Genomic DNA, 23,985 nt, shown 5'->3' on the forward strand with positions numbered 1-23,985 from the left:
CATTACTTTGCAAAGCACAGTAGGTCATTTGCAAAAGCAAACCATAAAGTACCATTTCCTGTGGAGATTGTATGAGTTTGTTTGTATGAGTTTGTGGGTGTGTGTGGAGAAGGCCATGTTTTGTTGTTGTTGTTGTTTATTTGTTTGTTTTTATCTCTTTACAGAGAGTATGTATTCATGACAACACAAATTCTTGTGGGAACATTTGGCTAAAAGTGCCAGTTAATTTAGTTTTGGTTACTGAGGTTATGAGTAAGGTTAGTTGGTAGGCAGCGTGACGATAATTAGCTACATCAATACATGATAATAAGCCCATGGCACACAGAGACAGAATTACAGTGGTAGAATTGATATTTACAAAAAGCACGTGGGAAACACTATAGCAGTACAAAATTCAAATTCCAAAAGTCCAAATTCATCTGCATGCAAATACTCACACACTTACGTTTGTGTTCCTATAAATGTTCAGTTAGCTTAAAGCTCTTCTGAACTACCTAAATATCAGTGTAGAATTCTTTGCTAGCAGAAAAAAAAGATCAAACAATACATTCAACAGATTGCATAACAAGGTAGGTTATTCATCTTAAAATACTGCAAGGTGTACGTGAGGTGTAATAAACATTTAAACTTCAAGCCCTCCTTTTCGCCTCTGTAAAAGTAACTTCCTCTATATCTCGAATCAGGAGAGGCTACTGAAGTTTAAAAAACGTGCCTCTCCTAAGCACAATGTTTTTCACAAGCCATACTAGCCAGTGCTAATAACACACATGCATTCTCTCTCTCGCTCTTTCTGCTGCAGCTTTAAGGGTTAATAAAAATCACCACTCCGATTGGGAAGTTCACATTCAGAAAGTGGAGATTGCAGGATTCCAAAACACATTTGAGCTACAGAGAGCTAATTGGCTTTCATAGCACACCTCACTAACAGCTGAGTGCAAAATAAAACACCCCATGCTTCAGACTATTCAGCTAGTTTTGAAACAGCAAATCAGAAATGTATGTGTGCCGTGCTGAACTTGCTTCCAACACATTTTATTGAGACCTAGCAACCCTGCACACTAGTGTGCATTAGCTCTCTTGGCCCATTTCATTATTGTACTTTCATAAAGCTGAATGTTTTAATCATTTGAAAATGGAAACCTAAGTCTCATAATCAGGCAGTGCTTTTTTGCTGTATTCAAATGTATCAATATGGAGTGTATCATTACACCCCAATAACTATACATAAACTGTTTCATATTGTGCTCCTAGATAGCACAGACAACAAATATGACTTGAATACCATGAGATAAAAATTGAACATAATGTTTGGAAAGAGATTCTATTCTTTTATATCTATTATAATCTAGTACTGTTACACCTTACTCTAATCTCCCAACATAACAGATTGTCTTTGTAGATGATTTGAGCTGACTCCCAATAACACTGTACACTGTACACATCTGCCCTTATTGTATTGACATTTGTACATTAATCGTTTACACATTTAATTCAGATTGATTTGTGTAAGGAAAGGGATAACTATATTTTTATATCAAGCCACCAAGTAATAATTCACAGAAAAGCAAGAATCATTCTGCCATCCCATTTCCTTTCATTTCCAGGAACTACTATTATAGATTATCAGACAACTTGTAGGATGAGTGATTGGTAGGAATATGCACATAAACCGCAGCAAATGCACAAATAAGTGCAATAAAAAAAACGGATTAAGATTAGGCTCTACCCAAATGATAATCTGCTGTGATGGCCAGGGGAAACATGTAAACACATCCTCATTGGTGTTGTATAATCAGATTTGAAAGCTTCCTTTAAATTATTTTAAAATCAAACAGCAATCTCTAAGCCAAAGCACTAGTCTATTTGCATTAAACATGATTAGTTAGGCATATAGCAGAGGGATAAATGACTTACCAGACAAGATGTTAAAAAAAAGGAGAATCACTAAAGAAGCTCTGTTGTTTTGTGTTGTGCAAAGTAGATGTTTGTGATGTTGGGGCTTATGATGTATATGTGAAGAATGAAGATGGACTTACAAAGATTCTACAAGATATCGTTGACAAGGAATTGTTCTTATCTGAAGGCAAAAATGATGAAACATAGCTCAAAACAGTATCTACTATTTACTGTCAGTGTTTATTGACAGTTTTGTCTATTATTTTCTTCCAGACACAGCTTAGAAGGATGACATATCCCAACTTCTATAAAGCTTCTTATCATAAAAGATTTAGTTCTACTTTTGAGTCTACAAAAATAAATCAATAGCAAAGAAAGCAGGATTTAGTCAGGAAACAACCTCTAACAAAGCCAATCTTCAGATGTATAAGTAAAAATGGAATTTCACTGCTTCAGCTGAAAAAGTATCTTCAGGGAATGTTTCCCCCTGTGTCGGTTAAAAAGCTTTTGTAAGCTTTTGTAATCCTGCTGGTTATATAATACTGGGCATGCACAAGCCAATTATTATTCCTGCACACATTTTAATTTGCTTCTTCTATTCAGAAGCAGTTCTAATTTTTCTAGATGAATTCATCATTATTTCTAGTCTGTCTTCTATATCTGAGTACCATCATGCAAATTGCATTAAAACAGTTTATTCCTGTGGCTGTAGTTGAGTAGACCTAAAAATGTTTGTTCGTCTTGTCTTCTTATCGCCATGCTGATTATGTTTTCAGATATCTTGTACATTCTATAACTTTTAATTTGACTTGCTCTTATGGTAAATGTTTTAAGCCAACTTAGGATGCACGACCATGTTATTCATATAAAAATATTTAATCCTTTGTTATTAAAATGTGAGTTCTGGTTATAAATTATGATTCTGATGCTGTACCAGGAGATGTCGTAAATTGGGGTATTTTTCCTTTGGTGTTCTCAAACATAAAATGTTCCCTGTACTTGCCCAATCTCCTATTTCAAGAGTCTTTGACAAGCTACTCTATTAACTTACAATTTTAACAAACCAATACCCCAGATCACAAGTTCTAGTTTTACTCATTAGCACTTAATAAAGTGACATTCTATTCTATTTCTATTGGAATGTTATCTATGTGTATGAAGTTAGAGCCTGAGGGTTGTTCTGTGTATCTAGTACAAACAAAAGTAAAACAACAAGTAATCTAAATGTTTTAGAAAGTAATCAAAATCTAAAATAGCTTCTTTTCCATTTGTGCCCATTTTATTTGTATTCTTTTGTACCTTATGTTGAGAAAGGTACACTCATAGTGTATTGTATGTGATAGTTTATTTCAACAGGTATAGAAATGAGTCTCCCATTTAAAAATGATTGGGAACAAAAAGTTTTACTATACTTCCAAAATCCACATACATGTTATATAGATTAGAGGTGGATCTGGGTTATTTTAGGGAGAAAATGGCAAAACAAAAGACAATAGGACAGTTAAACTGTGCTTTGGGGAGGTGAATCCATTAGCAAGTCGACTCAGAGAATTATTTGCAATGTAGGTTTGCATGTCTGTCACTAAATTGTGTCATGACAATTTATTCATTCGTCTTCAGTAACTTCACTAATCAGGCTAGGTGGGAATACACCCTAGATGGAAGACTAACCCATTGCAGGGCACCATGCATACACACAATCACATTTTTTGAGCATTATTTTAATGTCTTGGTATGCAAAATGAGCTGCTAATAGGAATTTATTTGTGTGTCATATCTATTATCATTAACAATATTATTCAAATTAAGAGGACTGTCAGTGATTGAAAAAAGCCTGCTGTTTTTGTTGTTGTTGTGCTTCTTGTAGAACAGATGGCTCATCCAGCACCTAGTCAGTAGTTATGCCCTCCCAAATTCCCCTGATGAATTCCAACCTTCAGAGTGTAAAAAAAAAACTAGGGAGAAGAAATAATTTATTGCTAATAATAAAGTTACTGGTGCTGTGCCACTGAGGTGCATGCTTAAGTGGACCAGTTTAATAAAATACTGCTCTGCAACATGTTCAGCCATGCAGCGTGGCTGGTTTAATGTCCTGTAAATATAAACAAACATCTGCAATCGGCTTTGGTGGCCTTGACAAGAGTGTAAGGATGAACTAGTGATTCACTGTACTAAACATGCATGCTTCAAGCATGCACTTATCTGACATTATTATGAAGATATGAAGAAAGCTAGACTATGTAGGTTTGGCCATATGAGAAAACACTACAGAAGAAAAGCAAAACTAAAATTTATGGCTGCTGTTAAGGACTTGGACAGTGGAAGCCACAAGTACTGATTAAGACCACAGACGTATGGGCCATCAATCTTCAAATCAAACACAAACCTTAATCAAACACAATTATTTCATCCCACGCGTAGTTTAACCAGATCAGCTGCAACCTCTCTCTGACCCCATTCTTAGTCCATAATTAGTCCTTGCCTTTGCCCATTTGTTAATCTCTTTATGTTTCTCTCCATCACCTCATTTTGCAAAAGTGGGTTCATGTTCCATATAAAGGATACAGATTAAATTTGCATAAAAGCAGACAGAATTCTCCCATAACTGAAATAGAGCTATGTTTTTTTTGTATTGAATTAAATGCAACATTTTAATATTTATAAGACTTCAGTCCAGAATGACCAATTTTGAATTAACACTGACACTCTTGTTTCTGATGTGTCATCTACATACACAATGAGTCTGAGTTAAAAATGCAATCCACACCTGATTTCATGGTTTACTTCATAGTTATATCACCCCTTTTTAAAATTACAGTGCTTTGATTTTTTAACTGTTTAAACAGATTTTTTAAATCTCACTCTGAGATTGAAATAACTATCAACTGAGTTTGACAAGCAATGGAGATATAGGTCTGAGGTTTTGAAGCTGTTCTTTTTCTTGGCTATGGAAAAGCAAACTGACAAGGCAATCAAATTATTTCCAGGAATTGGGTTTATCTAATTGCCTCAAAAAGCAATGTCATCACAGTCTCACTCTTCATCTCTCTCTGCTTCTTTCTTTCTCTGTCCCCCTTGATAATTTCCTTGATACGTGGCATTAGCTGTGTGCTGGTGCATGGAAATGGCAGTGCAATTGTGATACATACAGGATTAAAAAAGACCAAATAAAATTAAAATGATTATGGTATGATATCAACCATCTATTTTCTGTATCGCTTATCCTACACAGGGTCGCGGGGAGCCTGGAGCCTATCCCAGGGGACTCGGAGCACAAGGTGGGGAGCACCCTGGATAGGGGTGCCAACCCATCACAGGGCACAATCACACATAAACTCCCACACTACAAACAATTTGGAGATGCCGATTAGCCTACAAGCATGTCTTCAGACTGGGGGAGGAAACCAGAGTACCCGGGGGAACCTCCCGAAGCACAGGGAGAGCATCCAAACTCCATGCACACAGGGCAGAGGTGGGACTCGAATCCCCATCACTGGAGGTGCGAGGTAATTGTCCTAACCACTAAGCCACAGTGCCTCCTATGATAGCATTTATAAATAAATTGTAATACATTTATGATTATAACTTATGATAAATTATAAACAGTATATTAAGTGGATAGTGGTCCAATTGGGAAAAAAAGAGTCTATTCTGAATGGCTCACAGAGAGAGCTGCGAAGAGGAGGCTAAATGCTGAATGATGATTAAAAAGCTCAATATTTCACCTTCTCCTGAGTCCTTCCTGTTCTCCACAGCTATGCCCCAGCACCACAGTGGTTCCAAAGGGATTCACCACTGCATGAAAACCAGCCATGTTTTCATCTAAGAATTAAATTAAATTTGATTTCTTAAGCGCTTTTAACAATAGGCATTGTGACAGAGCACAAAAATAAATCCATATGTAGATATAGATCCCTCATGAGCAAGTCAGCGTTCAGAAAGGAAAAACTCTGAGATGACACGAGGAAGAAACCTGAGTGGAACCAGGCTCAAAAAGGAACCCATCCTCTTCTGGGTGATACAGAATAGTGGGATTATAAATTATTACAATATACAGAAAAAACCTTTCTGATAAAAATAAATATTTTCACTTGTTATTTTACTTTCAGTTCTTCCTTTCAGCCTATTGCAGTCACAGAACTATGAATTGAAACCTCCCTCGAGGTTGACCACCAACTTCTGTCAGTCTGCACAGTATCCCATCTCAGGTGTGCAAACTACAGATCTCAGACTCCAGGGCTCCCGAGCTGCCACTCAAGTCTATTTTTTCCACCCACTTCCTCCAAATGTCCTTTACTACTCATGGTCCAAGTGTACCCTCATCACAGTGCTGATTTTTTTGGTAATTCATTTTTTTACATATGCATTGTTTGCAAGATCCATATTGCTGCTTTTTTTATTGTATTTGTTTGTTTGTTTATCCATTTATCCATCCATGGGTTGTAACATTGAGGAGTATTGGGGGCAAAATTCAGATTGAAAGGCAGAAGAAATAGCCAAGTTCTCCAGTGTGATAATGGAAGCATGTTAAAGTGTTTTTTCAAATTTAAAAAAAAAAAAAGAAAACCTTTGCCACATGTACACTACAGTGAAATTCTTCTCTTTTCTTAGTATGCTTACCAGCTTGTTAGAAAGCTGGTGTCAGAGCATATAGGGTGAGTTATATGGCCCCCCTGGAGCAGACAGAGTAAAAGACCTTGCTCGAGGCAGCTTGGCGGTACTGGTATTTAAACAACATAGTGCCAGATTTAATCTTGTGTTTTACTATTATTCATTTTATGTTAAATAGTCAAGAAAGTTTTCCATAAATCACAGCCTCTACGACCTCTTTCAGAGAGAAGGGCTAAATAAGCTGACAGTATGCTGTATAATACAGTATATTTTGATTTTTCTGATTCTGATTTTTACTGTTTTGTAGCAGCTTGAATGTACAGAAGAAGTGAAGTATGTAGACCTCTAAAAGCAGTAATACTAATATGCTTTACCAAAGAACAAGATGAATTTCTCATATATTTAAAAATTTGTATACTGCTTATTTGAGGGTTATGGATCAGTAACAGTTGAAATCATAGTGTCTAATTTTCTGCACAACCATAAAATCAGTGAAATAGTATGCATATCTCGTAATGTAGCCTTTAAGGAACAATTTAGACAAATTTAGAGAAGAAGGTACACATTAGTACACATTAAGATAGGGCCAAATCTGTGTGTGATTTATTCGACAAGGATAATGGAACACTGGGACATACTGACTAGCCTGCAAAATTCTTGGATCTCAATAGCATAGAAAACAACAAACAAGTCACAAGACAGATTTGGCCCTATGCCCCTGCCTTGTCATCACCAGAAAAGTGTCACTGTTTTATTCTGCTTGGACGTGAAGCACAAAAGGCAGAAAGAGTCTAACAATTCTGTTTTAAGTTTTTGTGACTTTTAAAAATTGTACATTAAGGCTATCCCTGGAGGAGCTGAATACTCAGCACCAGGGAAAGGTGAGTAAACTTGAGATGCCAGGAAAGAAGAGTATGTGGCAGTGTGGACAATTCCACTCCAGCCCTCTGTGGGGAAATGTTCCAGCCTTGGAGGAGCTGAACATGCATTCATCATTGTTATATCTGATGGTTAATGATACATTTTTTCCATAAAAATTCAGATGGGGCAGATAAATATAGACCAAAGCGAGTGATTTAAATAATTTTTTTCCTGTGTTAAATACTTTTTAATTGTGAAAATAATTTCACTTGCATGGAATCACCATTTACCATATAGCTTGGTTTGGACTTCCCCCTCATCACACATGCAGTGGTGCTACACAAGAAGCCTCTATGCTTGGCAACTCAGCAAAGACCCCTTTTGATAGGGAGCAATGTCTGTGGAGGGGATCAGAGAGTCTCCTTTATGTGGAGAGCAGGATTATTCTTAGCCTTGGTAATGGCTGGATTAGTTTCTCGCTTTCTCCATCTCAGTCCTTTTCCCTGTGTTACAGTTGTTTAACATCACTGAATGCTAGGAGGGCAGAACAAATGTTCATACAACAGAAAATTTCCACCATTATATTTCAGCTAAAATTCCCTGCAAATATAGTCAGTAGGTCTAGTATGGATTTTAGACTTTCTAATAGAATATGCAATAATTCAGTCTTCAATAGATAGCATCAGTTGGAAAGGACCGATCTTTACTAGAACTTCTTTATTTGAAATTATCTTTGCTACCCAAATTCGACCGCCACATCACTGAGTGCTTTATTATTCTTCTGCAGTTCATGCAGATAATTGTTGGAATGTTGTAGGTATTTTAGCCAAATCCCTCTTGTATCCCTTGTGGATTTGTAGGTATTTTAGCCAAATCCGTCATGTATCCCTTGTGGATTTGACCAATTCTCTTATCTATTATCAGCCCACATACCTAAAGGCACTGATTAAAGCAGTGCCCTGTACCACATTCCTTTCAAGCATGGCTTGATTTGAGCCGCCATACCTCAACACACAAGATGTGCATCAAAAATTTTTTCTGTACTGGCACCAAGGTGGTGGAATGAACTTCCACTGGCTGTCCATACAGCTGAGTCACCAGCAGAATTCACATGAAAACTACAGATCCATCTCTTCCTTAAGCAATGAAATGAGCACTAAATCTGCACTGAATTTCATGTAAAATTATGAAATATAAATACTACCAAACTCCCAAACTAACTCCTTTTTAGCAGTGTTTTAGCTTCATGACATTCTTTGTCTCTGGAATAGTTGTACTAGAGTGATTGTACTATTTTCAGTGGTGACAATGGACGATGAAGCACTTCTGTATGTTTCTATGGACCAGGGCACCTGACAAATGATGTAAATATAAATGTAAATGTTTTAGGAGCTAGAAAACCAATAAAGGTCTAGGAATTAAGCCAATACAGTATCACGATTAGGCCATTAATTTTGCATCAAGGAACAATTCAGATATTCTACAAAAACAAGCTTGTCCTGCACCATATGGCCATAAGTATGTGGACACCTGACCATCACACCCCTGTGTGCTTGTTGAACATCCCATTCCAAAACCATAGGTATTAATATGCAGCTAGAGCATGTTTTGCTGCTATATCAGCCTCCACTGGTCTGAAAATGCTTTCCACTAGATTTTGTAATATGATTGTTGAGATTTGCCCATTCAGCCAAAGGAGCATTAGTGAGGTCAGGCACTGATGTTGAGTGAGAAGGCTTGGCATGCAGTCTGCATTCCAGTTCATCCCAAAGGTATCCACTGAGGTTGAGGTCAAGGCTCTGTGCCACCTACTCGAGTTCTTCCACTCCAGCCTTGGCAAACCATGTCTATATGGACTTTTCTTTGTGCACAAAGGCACTGTCATGCTGGAACACGTTTGGGCCCCTTAGCTCTTAGTTCATAATTCTACAGCATACAAATACATTCTAGACAATTCTGTGCTTCCACCATTGTGGCAACAGTTTGAGGAAGAACCACATATGGGTGTGATGGTCAGGTGTCCACATAGTTTTGGCCATATAGTGTATATATAATTCAGAGGTTCATTGCATGTCCACCCCTACCGCAAACCAAGTTCTTAACATTGTTTGATTTTTTTCTTTGGTGTGTGTAGCTGTAGGCAATCAATGAAAAAAGACAAGGAAATTATTTATTTGTACTGTTTGTGTCAAGTTATTGCCAGTTTCAGCCATACTCCAAACTCCCAGAATGCACTGCTGCAGAACAACATGGTCAAATCTTTCCATTTCTCAGCAGTACCACGGACTACAAACCCCAATCATTTGTTCAAGTCCACCAGAATTTTAAGTACACGCACACATACATACACCTGTACTTGCACACGCACCCTTTAAATAATCTGGATTCTCAAACACACTTTGAGAGGTTTAGCTCCTATCACACAGCTAGTGACAATTCCAAGCCACTGATCTCTGCATTGTTTTCTGGTTCTCAACTTTGTTTGTACGTGGAGTCTTCCTCTTGCCTAGTTTTGCTCATTTGTACATCACCTGACCTGTGCATGTTTTCCAACCTCGTTTTTGGATTTTGGGATTTTGATCCCACGATAGGCTCCGGATCTACCCCTACTACCCCTATGAATGAATGGATGAATGAATGAATGAATGAATATAGGATAAAGACTACTGACACCCTAAGGTAAAAAGTAGGCATTATATGTATGACATATAATACCAAACCTTTATAATACCAAACGTTTATACAATGCAAGTTGCAGGTCCAAGAATAAAGAATAAAGGTATAGATTGTAGACAAAAAAAAACTGTGATAAAAAGCAATTTATACAGAGCATTAGAGAGACACAAAGTGAAAAATAAAGGAAAATGCTGCTTCTGCCATGTTGTCCCTTAGATTCATTGCTCTCATCATTAATTATTGAAGGCTGAAGATGTTGTTCCTGTCCAGAGCAAGCCCCTCATGTGCAGAGCTAGCATAAATCCTGTAGTCAGGGCCCAGGACCAGAGGTGGATTTTATTGTGTAAATGATTTTTTTTTTTTTTTTTTTGCACCTGCTCGGTAGGACATTAATCATTTTTAAATCCAGTGAATGTTGTCTGTTTTGCTGATTTGCTGATTCACATTCTGTCAGATGGCTACATGGATTAGCACATTTGTTATCTTTTAAGATAAATAGTCCTATTAGTTCAAGCTAAGTACAGTGTTTAATAAAGTAATTCTGATGAGGTTGATATTCTGATTGCACCCCTTTTGCCTGCTGAGGAGCAAGGATTTTCAATCCCAGTCCCTGTTGAACTATAAAATAACAGAATCAGGCAGGGTGAGGACAATATGTAAATAAAATCTTCAGTGCAGTGTGTCCAGGGACGACAGGTAAAAACCTTTCTGTAAGGACTTAGCATGCTTCTGCAGGGTCATACAGCAATAATATTTGATGATAGATTGACAAGTAACTCTTTGCATTCAAAGACAAGCTTAAGAAGTCATAGATGGTTCTAATTAGAGCCCACTGACACCCATCTCTGTCTATATATCAGTGTTATACCAGCACTCCTGTTGTTGTGCTCTCTCAATGGTCTGCAGCCTCAGATACCGTCTGCACAACACCAACAATAATGTTTAGTATGTGACTGACAAAGACATACTTACAACTGTGTTTGTATCACAGTGAAGCCAAAAAAGATAGTACTTTAAAAAAAAAAAGTGCAAATCGTTCCTTTGATATATTCTACTGATCTCTTTCAGTGGATAAAGCTAAAAGCTATTATCTGATTGTCATGATATGCAGCAACAGCAAACAGTTCAAAAAGCTTAAGCAGTTTCAAGTGGTCTTACATTGCCATCTACAGTGCATTATAGAGTAAGTGATCCTGAAACACTGAGTTCTGAGTTCCCTTATTAGGACCATATAAACATATACTGTATTTAGAGAATAATATTTCACAGAGATATATACGGCTTTATTTGAGAAAAATATCATTTCTGTTTTAACCAGTATTTTAACAATATTATGTAGTTAAATATGAGCATGGACCATGTATTCTGTATGCTTTCATTTTTGTGCCCATTGTGTTCTTTTTTCTCAGAGGACTTCAGATAAATATCAACTCTTTACAAGCTAAGAATGTGCAGACCCAATCATAAAATTATTAATAAAATAATAAAATATAATTCATATTCCAAACTCTGCTGCCAGACTTGACCACTTCCTCAGTAGGAGCAAATGTGCTTTGTCCCGATCATAGCTTCTTTGATAATATGATGGAATTACAAACTTGATAATGATCACCTTAATTTGTCTGATAACATTAATCCAAACGAGATGGATTGTGGCATGGTAGTTTTACAGTAATTGATATGCTGATGGAATGGCATCCTTCTCAGATCAAGCCACGATTATTAAGGTGTGTTATTATGCATCATGATTATTGGTAGCATGACTGCCATGTTATTAGTGTTGTAGCATTCCTGTGTACTAGTCCTTAATCTAACTCCTGTGTTTAGTTGCTGCTCCCATTGCACTTGCTTCTGGTGAGTTGGTGGATATTTGCTGCTTTATTCTGCAGTACTTGGAATGCAATTGATTGTTTAAACAGCTAGATTATTGGTTTATATATTGCATTACTTGTAGGTTGCTTTGAAAATGGCATGTTTAAGATAAATACAGGATAATGTTAAATAAAAATATAACATAACCATAAAATAAAACCATATAAAAATTACGTATATATTAAGATCAGTATATTTTTAATAAAATATGGGTCTTTTTTTCAGGATATACAGAGTACACGTACATGAAAATATATGCAAATAAACAGTAATCCAAATCTGATACTGTACTGAGTTGGTCTGTATTGTGGCTTTCCAGATGCATTTACACGGTTTGGCCACTAGACGTCACCAGCGTGCAGTGCTTCAAAACAGTGACTTTTTTTTTTTTTTTTTTTTTTAAGTGATTGGGTCAATTAATTTAAAGTTTCAGAAAACCTCAGTTCTGCTGTCACTTAGGAACCCACGTGCAGCTGCTGTGTAGATTTGGTGTGCTAACTAAATGTGTTATACAAGGAATCTTGAGAATGTCAGGGTGTGTTTGCCAACTGTGCCAAAGTCTGTCAACACTGTCTAATGGACCATGATAGTGTATAATAGCATTCACAAATAATTTGAACACTTGTATGTGCTAAATGGTGTGCATGGACAGCATTGTTAACATTATTTTGGAATTGTATTTCGATAGTGTGCATAGAGAACCTGGAGGAGGTACTAATAGACTTTCTGGGCTTCCTATTCTACCTAGTGCATATACAGTATTTTTAATTCTCTAGTTGTTTATATGTGATCTAAAAGTTACCTTTTAGTAATATTCTTATTTGTTATTCAATTGACACTGACCCATTAACCTCACAAAATCTAAAACTACTGCTTGAGTCAGGAAGTGTGAACCAGCATAAACCAGCATTGCTGGTGGGTAAGAAAGAAAAAAATCAGTCAAAATTATCTGGCACAGACCAAGTCATCTGCATAAAACAAGTACAGCTGGTGACGCAGTTAACAGAAAATCATCAGAGTTGTGAATAAATAGCCTAGAGCCAGATGTCAGAGGTTCAGTAATGATTCAGCAGTTTCTAAACCTAGGTCTATATACAAAGAACAGGAAGGTGAAACTGATGAAAGTTAAAGTGTGGAGGAAAAAAAAAATACTTAGTAGACTGTCTTAATCTGAAGGTTCAAATACAACCCAGTGCAGACTTTTAAAGCCTACTGTCTTAATTTAGGCCCCTTTTTGTTAATACTCTATTGTATTATGAGTGGGCAGAAAAAAAGCCGCATTGCAAACAACAACAACAACAACAACAACAAAAAACCACAATGAACCACTGAAAAAAAGAAGGAATTTTTATTTTTATTTTATTTGTATTTTTTATTATTACTACTCCAAATAATTAATAATGTGAAATAAGTAAACTGTCACTGCTCCAATAACGATTGTGGGGTGAGAACCAATCTGGCCATGCTCCTCTGACCTCTCTCATCAACAAGATATTTCCCCCACAGAACTGCTTGGATTTTTCTCTTTGGAAACTCTGGAGAGTTGTGCTTGATAATCCCGTCTGGCACCAACAACCATGCCACAGTCACCATCATCCGAGATAACATACATTCAGATATATGTTATATTCAGATATATGTTCAGATATATATAACAGATATTCATTCTTCCACATTCTGATGTTTGATTGATCTGAATTAAATTTGAAGTTGAAGTATATAAATTAACTGAAATGTATGTGTGTGTATATATAGTTTAGATATATAGTTTTGATCAAGATGTTCTCCCTCTCAGTGATATATATATATATATATATATATATATATATATATATATATATATATATATAAAATCACTGAGAGGGAGAACACATTGATCGAAACTAACTGATGCAGACGTCCTGCTATAAAGTCTGAGGAGACAGTGTGCTGGAATGGGATACTTCATGGGATTGCTTATAATGAAAAGGACACAGAAGCTAAACTTCAAATTAAAACGCATAACGCGTATTCTGTCATGAAAAGTGCCACTTGTGTGCAGATCAAGCGAAGCAGTGGTGTGTGACACACTAACTCCTCCCACACACTCACACACACACACACACACACACACAGCTAGTTCAAAGCTCACTTCATCGCCTTGTAACCAGTAGTCTTTCAGTCTTATTGCTGTGTCTGTCATTTTAATACTTCGACAGACATTAGCGCTTTTGTACCTGCTGTAAGAGAGGAGTGTGTGAGAAGCCCTGAGGCAACTTTATCCAGACTGCGACCAAGACTCGGTGAGTGTGCGTGCGCGCGTGTGTGTGTGAGAGAGAGAGAGAGAGAGAGAGAGAGAGAGAGAGCGTGTGTGTGTGTGTGTGTGTGTGTGTGTGTGTGTGAGTGAGTGTGAGTGAGTGTGCGCCCGAGCGTGCAGGCAGCTCAATTGTCCGAGATGCAGTAGCCTATTTTTACTAGAAAACCTACTCATGTTTGCTGTTGTAAATGTGTGTGTGTGTGTGTGTGTGTGTGATTGTAAGTGTGTGCGTGCGTGCGCGTGTGTGTGTGTGTGTGAGTGTGAGTGAGTGTGCGCGCGCGCAGGCAGCTCAATTGTCCGAGATGCAGTAGCTGATTTTTGCTAGTAAACTTACTCATGTTTGCTGTTGTAAATAAATACTTCATTTAAAAGTTGAAGCAAAGTGCTTTAGCTGCATGAGATGCTCCTGCTGCTGCTCTTACCCGTCGTTTTGTGCTGTGATGCTCTCAGCCTGAGAAGGTCAGCCAGCATTAATGTTGTTAAACGAAATGTAAAATGAAATGTAATTTAAGATCAAATTGTAAATACTATGGTACTATGTGGTACTATGCGACTGTAACTTTACACTACTGTAAAATCCAGCTTAGTCTGACCAGGTCCCAGCTTCCAAAACTCAGCCTGAGCTGGTCAAACAGGTAAACCAAGTTATTTCCCAGTTATTATTTCCTGATAACTTGACTAAACTGATCAACAATTTTTTTTAAAAAAAATTGCCTTATTGTTGTGTAGTTTCCCTTAAAATAATCTGTCTACAATGTTACATTAGCAGCGATAATTCAGAAACTGGTTCAATCTACCAGCATTTAGCAGCTGGTGAGGATGGTCTACCAGTTTTACCAGCTCTCCTGTATTTTGGCAGCTGGTAGCTGGTCAGACTAAGCTGGATTTTTCAGCAGGGAAATGAAAACATTTCTGTCATTTTTATCATTATTAGTTCAGCTTTAGGAACGCATGAATGATTTTTTTTCTGAATCCTATTCAAATCTCACAGTTTCCTGAAATATTATTGTTGTTCTCATTTGAGCTAAGCCACCATAATCTAATCAAGTCCATGCTCAGTTATAGGGCCTGTGTGTTTAATTGCATTAACTAGTTTAACCCTCGTGAATGGCTTCTCATGACAGCACCATCACAGGATAGCAGGAGAAGTTTAAAACACTCTCTCTAAATTCCTCAACACTATAAAGGCCCAGATGTAAACAAACTACAAATCCTACCTCATGTCTGGGGTCTGAAGGCATTGCATAATAAGTGGGGATCTGTAATACAATGTCATGTTGAATAATATCATGTCTTTTCATAGACAAGCTATCATTCTATTGTGTTTCCAAGAGCCCAAAAGCTGCTCATGAATCAACAGAACTGGGCATAATCTTGCCAAGCTTGCATGCCCATGTTTACCAGATGGAAAGCAAGAATGCATGTCGTTTTCATTTACAGTCTTGTTGTTATGCCTTTACTTAAGCTGTGTAATACATCAATCTGATCACAGTTAAAGGAAATTGGCTTCTTGGAAAGTCTAGTCTGTAGCTTTGTTTTTAAACAAAGTTCCAATGTCCCATGTCATTGCCAGCCACTCACTACCAGATTCATGCGTCCTGGAAATGGGCCTTTTTTTTAAAGTCAGTTACATTTAGAATTTTGACACAGTGCTGTCAACCTTTATTTTAGACCACTGAATCTGGTATCAGATGTGTGTGGGACTGAGCTGCAGCATGCTGGGGTGGAGAGCTGCCTGGATATGTGTGAGCAGTATGGCCTGAGTCAGAAATGTACAACACATTCATTAAATATGCATGCATGAGTTGATGAGGGAGGGATGAGATGACATGAGGGAGACAGCTGTCATATTCACATGCATCATCAGCATCAGAATTCTATTAACAGACCATTAAAGTCCATTACCTCAATAAAATAAAAGATTATACTGCATGATATAGACACCAGCCATGCGGGAAACACCATGGTGCAGGGTTTAGGCAGGAAGAGTTCATTCTAAAGGAAGTGAGCTCGGCTGTCATAGGCGCTGTATGTGGCTTTCAGTATGACATACATATCTGTCTTTGTGAGTCACCACAGATAAATACAGCGTAAACAACACACTTCTAACCGTTCTGTACTCACGTGAGTACATTTCTACAGAGGAAGTACAAGTTGACTTGAGCTCATTTGCACCCACTAACATTCATCTGTTACCTGGTGGCCTTCACTTTCAGTGTGCGATGGGATCTTTTCGGCGCCCCCGCTTTATGAGCTCTCCAGTGCTGTCAGACCTGGCCCGCTTTCACGCCAGTTCACCGTCTCTACAACTCTCCACTGCAAGTATTTGGAATAGGTGGGTGTAAGCCTCTACAGGCATACAGATGTATTTGAAAAGTCCTACTTTGGAATTTGTCTCAAATAATATAAAATGATGCCTTTTGACTTTTAGATAAAACACTTGAAAATAACAATTTAGACTAGATTTTGTGAAGCTTAATACATAAAACAATTGAAATGTCTCTTAAAGGGAAATTCTACTGATTTTATAAAATTATGGCATAATATACTGAGTGAGAAGTAACACAAAATGATTCAAAATGTTCTGATGAAAAATACCCCATTCTAGACAATTTACAATGGCACTGGCAAACTGTGGATTCGAAATATTTAAAGCATGTAAGAGCTTACATTTTGTTGTCAATGTGATTCATATACATTGAGCGCAAGTCCAACCTCCAAACCATTGCAGGCTTTTGTGTTGTTACAGTAAACTATACATAGAATCAGTCAACACCACTATTGTGAGCCCTTCTTGCATTAATGGTTTGTGTTTATTTACATTTAGCCTACTTACTATGAGTACTCACAAAGTACTAGGATTCCCAGTAGGTCTATTGTTTCCAAAATGTCCCAGAGCTGTAAGAATTTGAACTGGGTTCTACAGAAGAGAGAACCAGAAGCAAGGCAGATGGAAACTGGGGTGTTGCTGCAGCAAATGTCAACCAAAATTGAATGTCTGTGCTGCCAAACTTTGTAATTCACAATGCCACTTATTCAATAACTCAGTGTGTCTGGAGATGAGAAAATGACGGCCCTGTGCATCAACAACGATGAACACTTTCTAGCTCACATGAACTCAGCAATTTTGGAAACCTTAATCTGCCTACTTAAATTGAATTGGAAGAGATGATGAACAGAGAAAGCTCATGGCCAGATGTTAGTTAAGTAAGTGAACTTGACCAATAGTAGGTATTGTTGATTTCCAGCATGCAATATGCTAGATATCTGATTTGTAATTGATTTTTTTTTTCTCTATAGCTTACCACTGTAGCCTATATTTGTCAAGCATAGCCTACTGTATGAGTCCTGCAGCTTCATTGACGAATACCAGTAGCCACAACTTTTGCTATTTTGCTATTTGTTGACATAAGGCAGCAAAACTGTGTCTGTCTTAGCCAGAGGAAATATATGCAGGACATTTTTAAGAAAAATCAGTACCTAATGAAAACCAATTTATAACATTACATTTAAAAACCTCAGAGGACACATGCAGCAGAAGGGAAAACTGCTATATGTGTGTGTTGTAGATCCTGTAACTGATGGTTCCTGTCACAAATGGTATAAGGAAATTAAATAAAAATTGAATAATTTCCATACAGAATTCTTGCTCAATATGTGTACTTCTCACTAAGTTAATTAAATATAAATATTTGAAAAGTTGGTATAATTTCCCATAAAAACAACCAAAAAAACTGCTAGCTTGTGAACTAGTAGAATGTTACATCACTGCTAAGGAAACATGATCATACTAAAAATATGTCTGGATTATATATGCTATAATTACATAACATTCATATTTATACACAGTACATATTTTATGCCATATAAACTAGACTAGTGCTGACTGTGCACATGTATGTGAAAAAAAAAAAAACGATTCCGCTTTTTGCCCTCTTTATTATCAGTCTGGAAATAGGGCTGCTGCTGCCCCACTCTCAGGAAGTGGTGAGCAGGATGTTATTCAGTTGTAAGGGGTTCAGGGTCGAAAAGGGAGGGTATGATTTTGGAGAGGGAAATACACATCCTCATTTAGTCAGAAAGGATTTACGCAGGAATTTTTAAATGCTTATGTGGCACACTGTTTGAGGAAGTTCTGCTTATTATCTATGCATGACTATGCCATTCTGACTGCTTGTTGTGTGCTGAAATTTCCATATTGAAATGGCGTACTGAGAGCACATTTGGTTTCTAGAAGCTGATTCACTTGATGTGCTTTGCAGTGTCCAATCTGCTGTCATCAAAGTATTTCAAGGAGGAGGGCTACAGACCAATGAGCTGTACAGTCTGAATGAAAGCATCAGGTGGGGAAAAATAAACAATAAATGTCAACTCTGCACTGACAGATCAAAACGTACTTCAGTTTAGTTTTTGATATTGAAATTATTCTGTATATTCATGTATTTGTAAAATTTGGTAAAGTGTCAAGATCTTCATGCTAGTCATTTCATAGTGCAAGCTTAATAGTGAAAGGACATCATGGTGGTTTTATCTCAATTTTGCTCCATTATATCTGTGTGTTCTCAGGTGGCTTCAAAGGACAGAATTGGGCTCCTTCATTACAGAATACTTTCAGGTGTAACATATGATCAACTGTTCAGATAATGAGCTGAAATGTTGAAAAGAAATGAGTTGAAATGTTTGCCTAAAATAGTTATAACGCACAATATTAAACTAACATATATTGGAACAAGTATTTCTGTTTCCTCTAACAAAATTATTCTCATGAGAATCTAAATTTTTTATATAATAGTATTTAAAAATAACACAGAAAAATTGATACCCTAAAGAGTATTTACAATAAATGCAAACAAATATAAAATAATATTTTAATGTTCTGTCTCCAGGAAGTACCATTAAGCAAAATCAGGTCTATAATAAAAAAATAATAATAATTTAATTTTTGAAAATTTGCCAGTAGGGGGACATGGGCTATACTGCCTTCCTCCATATTTCTTCTCTGCCTAAGAGCAACTCAAGGATCACAGTTTCAGAATTGCTCAGTTTAGTTGATTCATTGCGTTTTTAAGTTTCACAATCAACAATGAGATGGCGCTTGCATAACAACGAAAGGTAGCACGAAAAAGCCCTTTTTGAGAACAACCCGAAAATACAGCCCCAATAGCATCAATAGGCATCAGCTGAACTATATTGGGAACCATGTATAATGGCGAGTTGAGGAAAAAAAATTACTTTTTGGCCAAGCACACCATTAGCCTGTAAAATGACCTCAAACATGCATCCCAATCATTAAACAAATGGTTCTGGAAACATAGTATCAGTGTTTTGCAATGGCTATCTCAGTCTCCAGATTTGAACCCATGCTTTCTAAATTTAAGATGGAAGTCTGCTTAACAAGAAATATAAAGCATCTTGAAATTATATGCATGGAGGGGGTCCAACATTGTATCCAACCTTTTCTAGAAGTTGTTCAATGCTCTTATTATCTGCAGGTCAGACTACTCGAGATATAGTTTCATTCTGAAACTAGTGTTTCTGCAGAATGACAAATAACTACTTAAAAAGCTTTTTGTTTGGCAAAATGGTATATTATACAGCTTCCCCATGTGCTTAATCCCAAAATATGAAGGGTGCAAATAATTCTGGACTTTTCATTTTTGTTGATTTCAGTAAATCTTCCTATGCTTTAACATTATTTCATTCTAATTTGATGTAGGATCAGCTCTTGAACAAAGGCCTGGCACATATATTGGAGAAAATTCAGCTTCATGAGGGTCAGTATGTAGTTGTACAGCTGTGCTTAGCATACTCATCAAGCCATTTGTATATAGTTGGTCAAAGGACTGTTCTAGGTATATCTTAAATGCTGAGTATCTTCTTGGCCCATACATGCTCTAGTTTGCACAGGCTATTGTGGAGTAGTATAGCTATTGTGGAATGTGATCTGAGATTCTCTTCTTCTGTAATTTCCATCCTAGAAGAAAACTGTCTCCAGGCTCTCTCTGAGATGTGGGTAACATTTTTCACAGAGATCCTGCCAACTCTTCAAGCCATATTCTATCCTGTGCAGGTAACCGAGTACTGTCGTTCACTATAGAATGTGGTTAGCCAGCCCTAGTCAGTAGACAATGTGGTGATTGTGCGTGTGTGTGTGCGTGTGTGTACGTGTGTGCGCATGCATGCTCACAGGGTCAGGAGCTGACTGTGAGACAGATGGCTCTGCTGGGGTTTAGGGACCAGGTCTTGTTGAAGCTTTCTCTAGAGAACATGCTGCATACTGCCTCATACCCTCCTGCCATAGTACAGATGCTGCTCATACTGCAGGTGGGAATTTTATTATACTGCTCCTGACTTTGTTTAAAGACATTACCGTTTCACTTTTCTGCAGAATACCTCTATGAAGGTAGCCCAGTGTTTCATTTACATTTATTTACATAAACCATCACGTTACAAATGCCACAAACACACTGACCAGATATTAAAAGTTAAATGTCTTCGCACATATTTATGCACACACATTGCACAAGTTCACAATGTACCACTCAGTTGCTTTATTTATCACCTTTTTAAACAAGTTCACAGCCATTAGAGCTGCATATATAATGTCTGTAGGTTTTTTTTTTAAACACAGGGCATTCATGAGCCTAGTGGGCCTAGTAAAGAATACTACCTTCTAGAGCGACTAGTGGATATGGTGATTTCACCTTACCTGAGTAACTACATCTACATGAGCCACAGGGACTCCACTTCAGGTAAGATCTTACTTTAGACCACATTACACCTGGCCACCTTACACCTCCGATATCAAGTAGGCAGGACCAAAAAAAAAATCTGTTTAGTAATGCATCAACAACTTCTCTTAAAAGTGTTCAAGTATATTCTGAATGCACAAACTGAATGAATTTCACATACATACATAACCTGCAAAACAAATTAACAGACTACAATTCATTACCAAAAAAAAAAAAAATCAAACTTATGGTTTTACTCAACTGAGATTATATTGCATGAATGCAAACAAAATAGCCCATAGTATTGAAGTGGGGGGGGGGGGGGGGGATCAATATAGTTTGCAAATTACTTACAAATAAAAAATGTGATTGCATAAGTATTCACTCCCATTGCTGTGAAACCACTAAATTAGTTTGCATGGAAAAAGACATGGTTCTCATGTAAAAATGTTAGCTTGCTAATGAAGAATTATATATAGTATAATTAGCACATTTTATCAGTCGCATAAAGCCCTTAGTTTATTGCTCTATTTTATCTTTTTTAATCTTCCAATTCAATTATGGTCCACAAGACAATTTTAATTTAGAACACTGATTCTCAATTCATTTGGTGGGCTGGAGCAGAACCTTTATCAGGCCAGTCCTAGCCTGTGGACTGTATGTATGTTTGACACCCCTGCTTTAGGCTATCACTGTCACTTGTCACATTCATACTAAGATGTAATATAACCAGTCCTTTCTACTCTTACACCAGGGTGTCATTTGGAAAACTCCCGTTTAGAGCCTGCACCTCACTTTGGCCAGCCAGAGATCACAATCACACACTTTGCTGCAGAATCGTTGCTGACGCCTCTTGTGGAGCAGGAAGGCGAGGCATATCTGGAGAGGACTGGTGGAATACGGCGCCACACTGTCGCCAATGTTCATTCAGACATCCAGCTTCTCTCCATGACAAACAGAACTGATGGTGGTGATAATGGCCAGGTGACAAAAGCAAAGAGGACTGCTTCTCCCAGGCCTTTCTCCAGTCAACTGGTAATCCTGGACTCTCAGTCAACTACAACAAAATCATAAATATGCCAGAACACTGCAGAGATGAACTGAAAACTGTTTGCTGATGGATTATGGAGTATGCTTTTGAGCAAAAGCCGATACTATCTACTGATTACTCACAGTATGAGCACTAAGAGGCAGTGCATGACAAAAGTCAACATGTTGCAGTCTGGACAAGTAAGAATCATAATTTACCCCAACCCTACAACTGTTGTTAGTTCAGGCATTTACATTAAATACATTAGTGGAATCATATGGATTATCACAGCAGCTGAAGTACAGTATGGGCCAATCTGACTGTGTAAGCAGATGCTTACATAGAAACTACATTATTATTTGGTTGAACGTTAAAAGCATGAGGAAGAGGAGTTTAAAAAAAAACTATAATTAGCTCAGTCGTGTCCTGTTCTGTGCTCTTAAGAGGCATGCTCTTTTTCTGCTGTAGAAGTGGCAAAGCTATGTGGAATTTCACCTCTGCTGAGCTAACACTGTTTACACAGATGCAGTATAAGGCAAAATCTTTCTGAGCTTTCAGCTGTTTGGGATTATGGACTTGATTACACTGTGTGACACTTTTGAGCCTTTTTAGTACTGTATAGTTTGTTTGTAGTGGAGTACAGGTCTATAGAGTAATTTATTTCATGAAATATTTTAGAGTCTTAATTATAATTTCAATTTGAATGTTAAGACAAATATTGTGTGCATCAATGTGCAGTGTTGTATACATTTGTAGTAATAAAGTGTTACTTTGTGTAAATTCTGTATTCTAGGTTGGGTAGTCACTATACTTTTTATTGATGCAATCATTACTGCATGTCCAAGGCACCTTCAACACACATCAACTTTCTGTACATAGCAGTGTATTATGGTTCCAATCCAATGGGACACTCACAAGTAGGGTTGTTTCCTTTAGGACTAAAATCAACCCTTAATCAGTGTAGTCTTCTTAGAATAGAAAAGCAGTTAAGGAGCTTTAGTGGCCTTATTTGAATGCTGAGCCTTGCAGAGAAAATCTTTGTGTGGGAGTGTTGCAGAGTGTGACCCTGCTGAGGAGCGTGAAGGTGACACTTAAGAAGCGTATGACCACACATAAGAGTACTAGTGGTTTATTTAGTTCTGTGTACCAACTATGGGAAGGTTTTCTTTTTATTTATCCTCATGCTATTCATACACTTATATTTTACAAGCTTTATAATTCAATTAAAAATCAGGGGGAACAAATACCACTATCCAGTATGTTCTGGGTGACAGCAGATAGTGGGGTTTTGATCAGTCATACAATGAAAAAGCAAAAAGCACAAAATGTGTTAAAAATGATTGTGAATAGAAGTCTTGAGATGAGCAGATGTTCCAGGGTCTGTACCAAGGGATCTGAGTGTGTGCTGGAGTGTAAGGATGGAAAAGCTCTGTGAGAGATCATGCAGGGCTTTGAACGTAATCAGCAGAAGTTTGGCTTTACCAAACCAAGAGATAGGAAGCCAGTGTAAAAGTATAGGGGTATGTGTGCATAGCACTCAGTGTGTGTCAGGACTCTGGCAGCTGAATTCTGAATATACTGAATAATATTTAGGGTTTTACCAGAGATACTGATTAAATGAGAATTGCGCCAGTTTCCACATCTCACAAACAGAGTAAAAACTAAAGTCAGCAAGGTTGTGTACCTGAAAAGGAGCAGTTTATATGAACAACTTAATTCTTAGTTCGGGAGCCTATTCAAACCAGGATTTTACCAGGAACATCTTAACTCTTGATATTCTGTAACCCACCAAACTGTAAATATTTCTCAAACTTCCACTTAAAATCCCCCAAAATGCCCAAGCTTAACAAGCATGTACATTCTGAGAGGACACTTATTATTCAGTCAGGAAATGTGCAGTTCTTGTTGAGTCAGGTCGAAAGAATTCTAAAGGTTGTAAACCAAAATCTAGCAGCACAGTAAAGGTGTGATAGCTTAAGCTGGCAGACTATTGATTAGAAGGTTTTGAGTTC

General features: G+C 37.4%; 1 protein-coding gene across 3 annotated transcripts; it reads left to right on the forward strand.

Annotated features, from left to right (window-relative positions):
* The first annotated feature begins 13,955 nt into the window (after positions 1-13,955).
* prr5l (proline rich 5 like) lies at positions 13,956-22,756 on the forward strand. 3 transcript variants are annotated; one of them, XM_034307441.2, is made up of 9 exons: positions 13,956-14,198; positions 16,429-16,547; positions 18,475-18,555; positions 18,779-18,827; positions 19,929-19,986; positions 20,194-20,282; positions 20,402-20,536; positions 20,844-20,964; positions 21,698-22,756. In XM_034307441.2, the coding sequence occupies exons 2-9, from the start codon at positions 16,435-16,437 to the stop codon at positions 22,015-22,017; spliced, it is 966 nt and encodes a 321-aa protein (XP_034163332.1). In that variant the 5' UTR covers positions 13,956-14,198; positions 16,429-16,434; the 3' UTR covers positions 22,018-22,756. The 3 variants fall into 3 exon arrangements, with proteins under 3 accessions (XP_034163332.1, XP_026775261.1, XP_034163331.1); XM_026919460.3 differs by having other exon boundaries at positions 13,958-14,198; positions 20,191-20,282; positions 21,698-22,755; XM_034307440.2 differs by lacking the exon at positions 13,956-14,198 and adding an exon at positions 14,291-14,671 and having other exon boundaries at positions 20,191-20,282.
* The last annotated feature ends 1,229 nt before the right edge of the window (positions 22,757-23,985 follow it).

The sequence above is a fragment of the Pangasianodon hypophthalmus genome, chromosome 9 (assembly GCF_027358585.1).
Source record: "Pangasianodon hypophthalmus isolate fPanHyp1 chromosome 9, fPanHyp1.pri, whole genome shotgun sequence".
Lineage (NCBI taxonomy): Eukaryota > Metazoa > Chordata > Actinopteri > Siluriformes > Pangasiidae > Pangasianodon > Pangasianodon hypophthalmus.

Bases quoted from the DNA above. Each gene is read 5' to 3' on its own strand.
- prr5l (XM_026919460.3), top strand. From the start codon at position 16,435: ATGGGATCTTTTCGGCGCCCCCGCTTTATGAGCTCTCCAGTGCTGTCA. The intron at 16,548-18,474 runs GTGGGTGTAAGC...TGTGCTTTGCAG, and splicing joins ACTGCAAGTATTTGGAATAG to TGTCCAATCTGCTGTCATCA. The intron at 18,828-19,928 runs GTGTAACATATG...AATTTGATGTAG, and splicing joins TCATTACAGAATACTTTCAG to GATCAGCTCTTGAACAAAGG.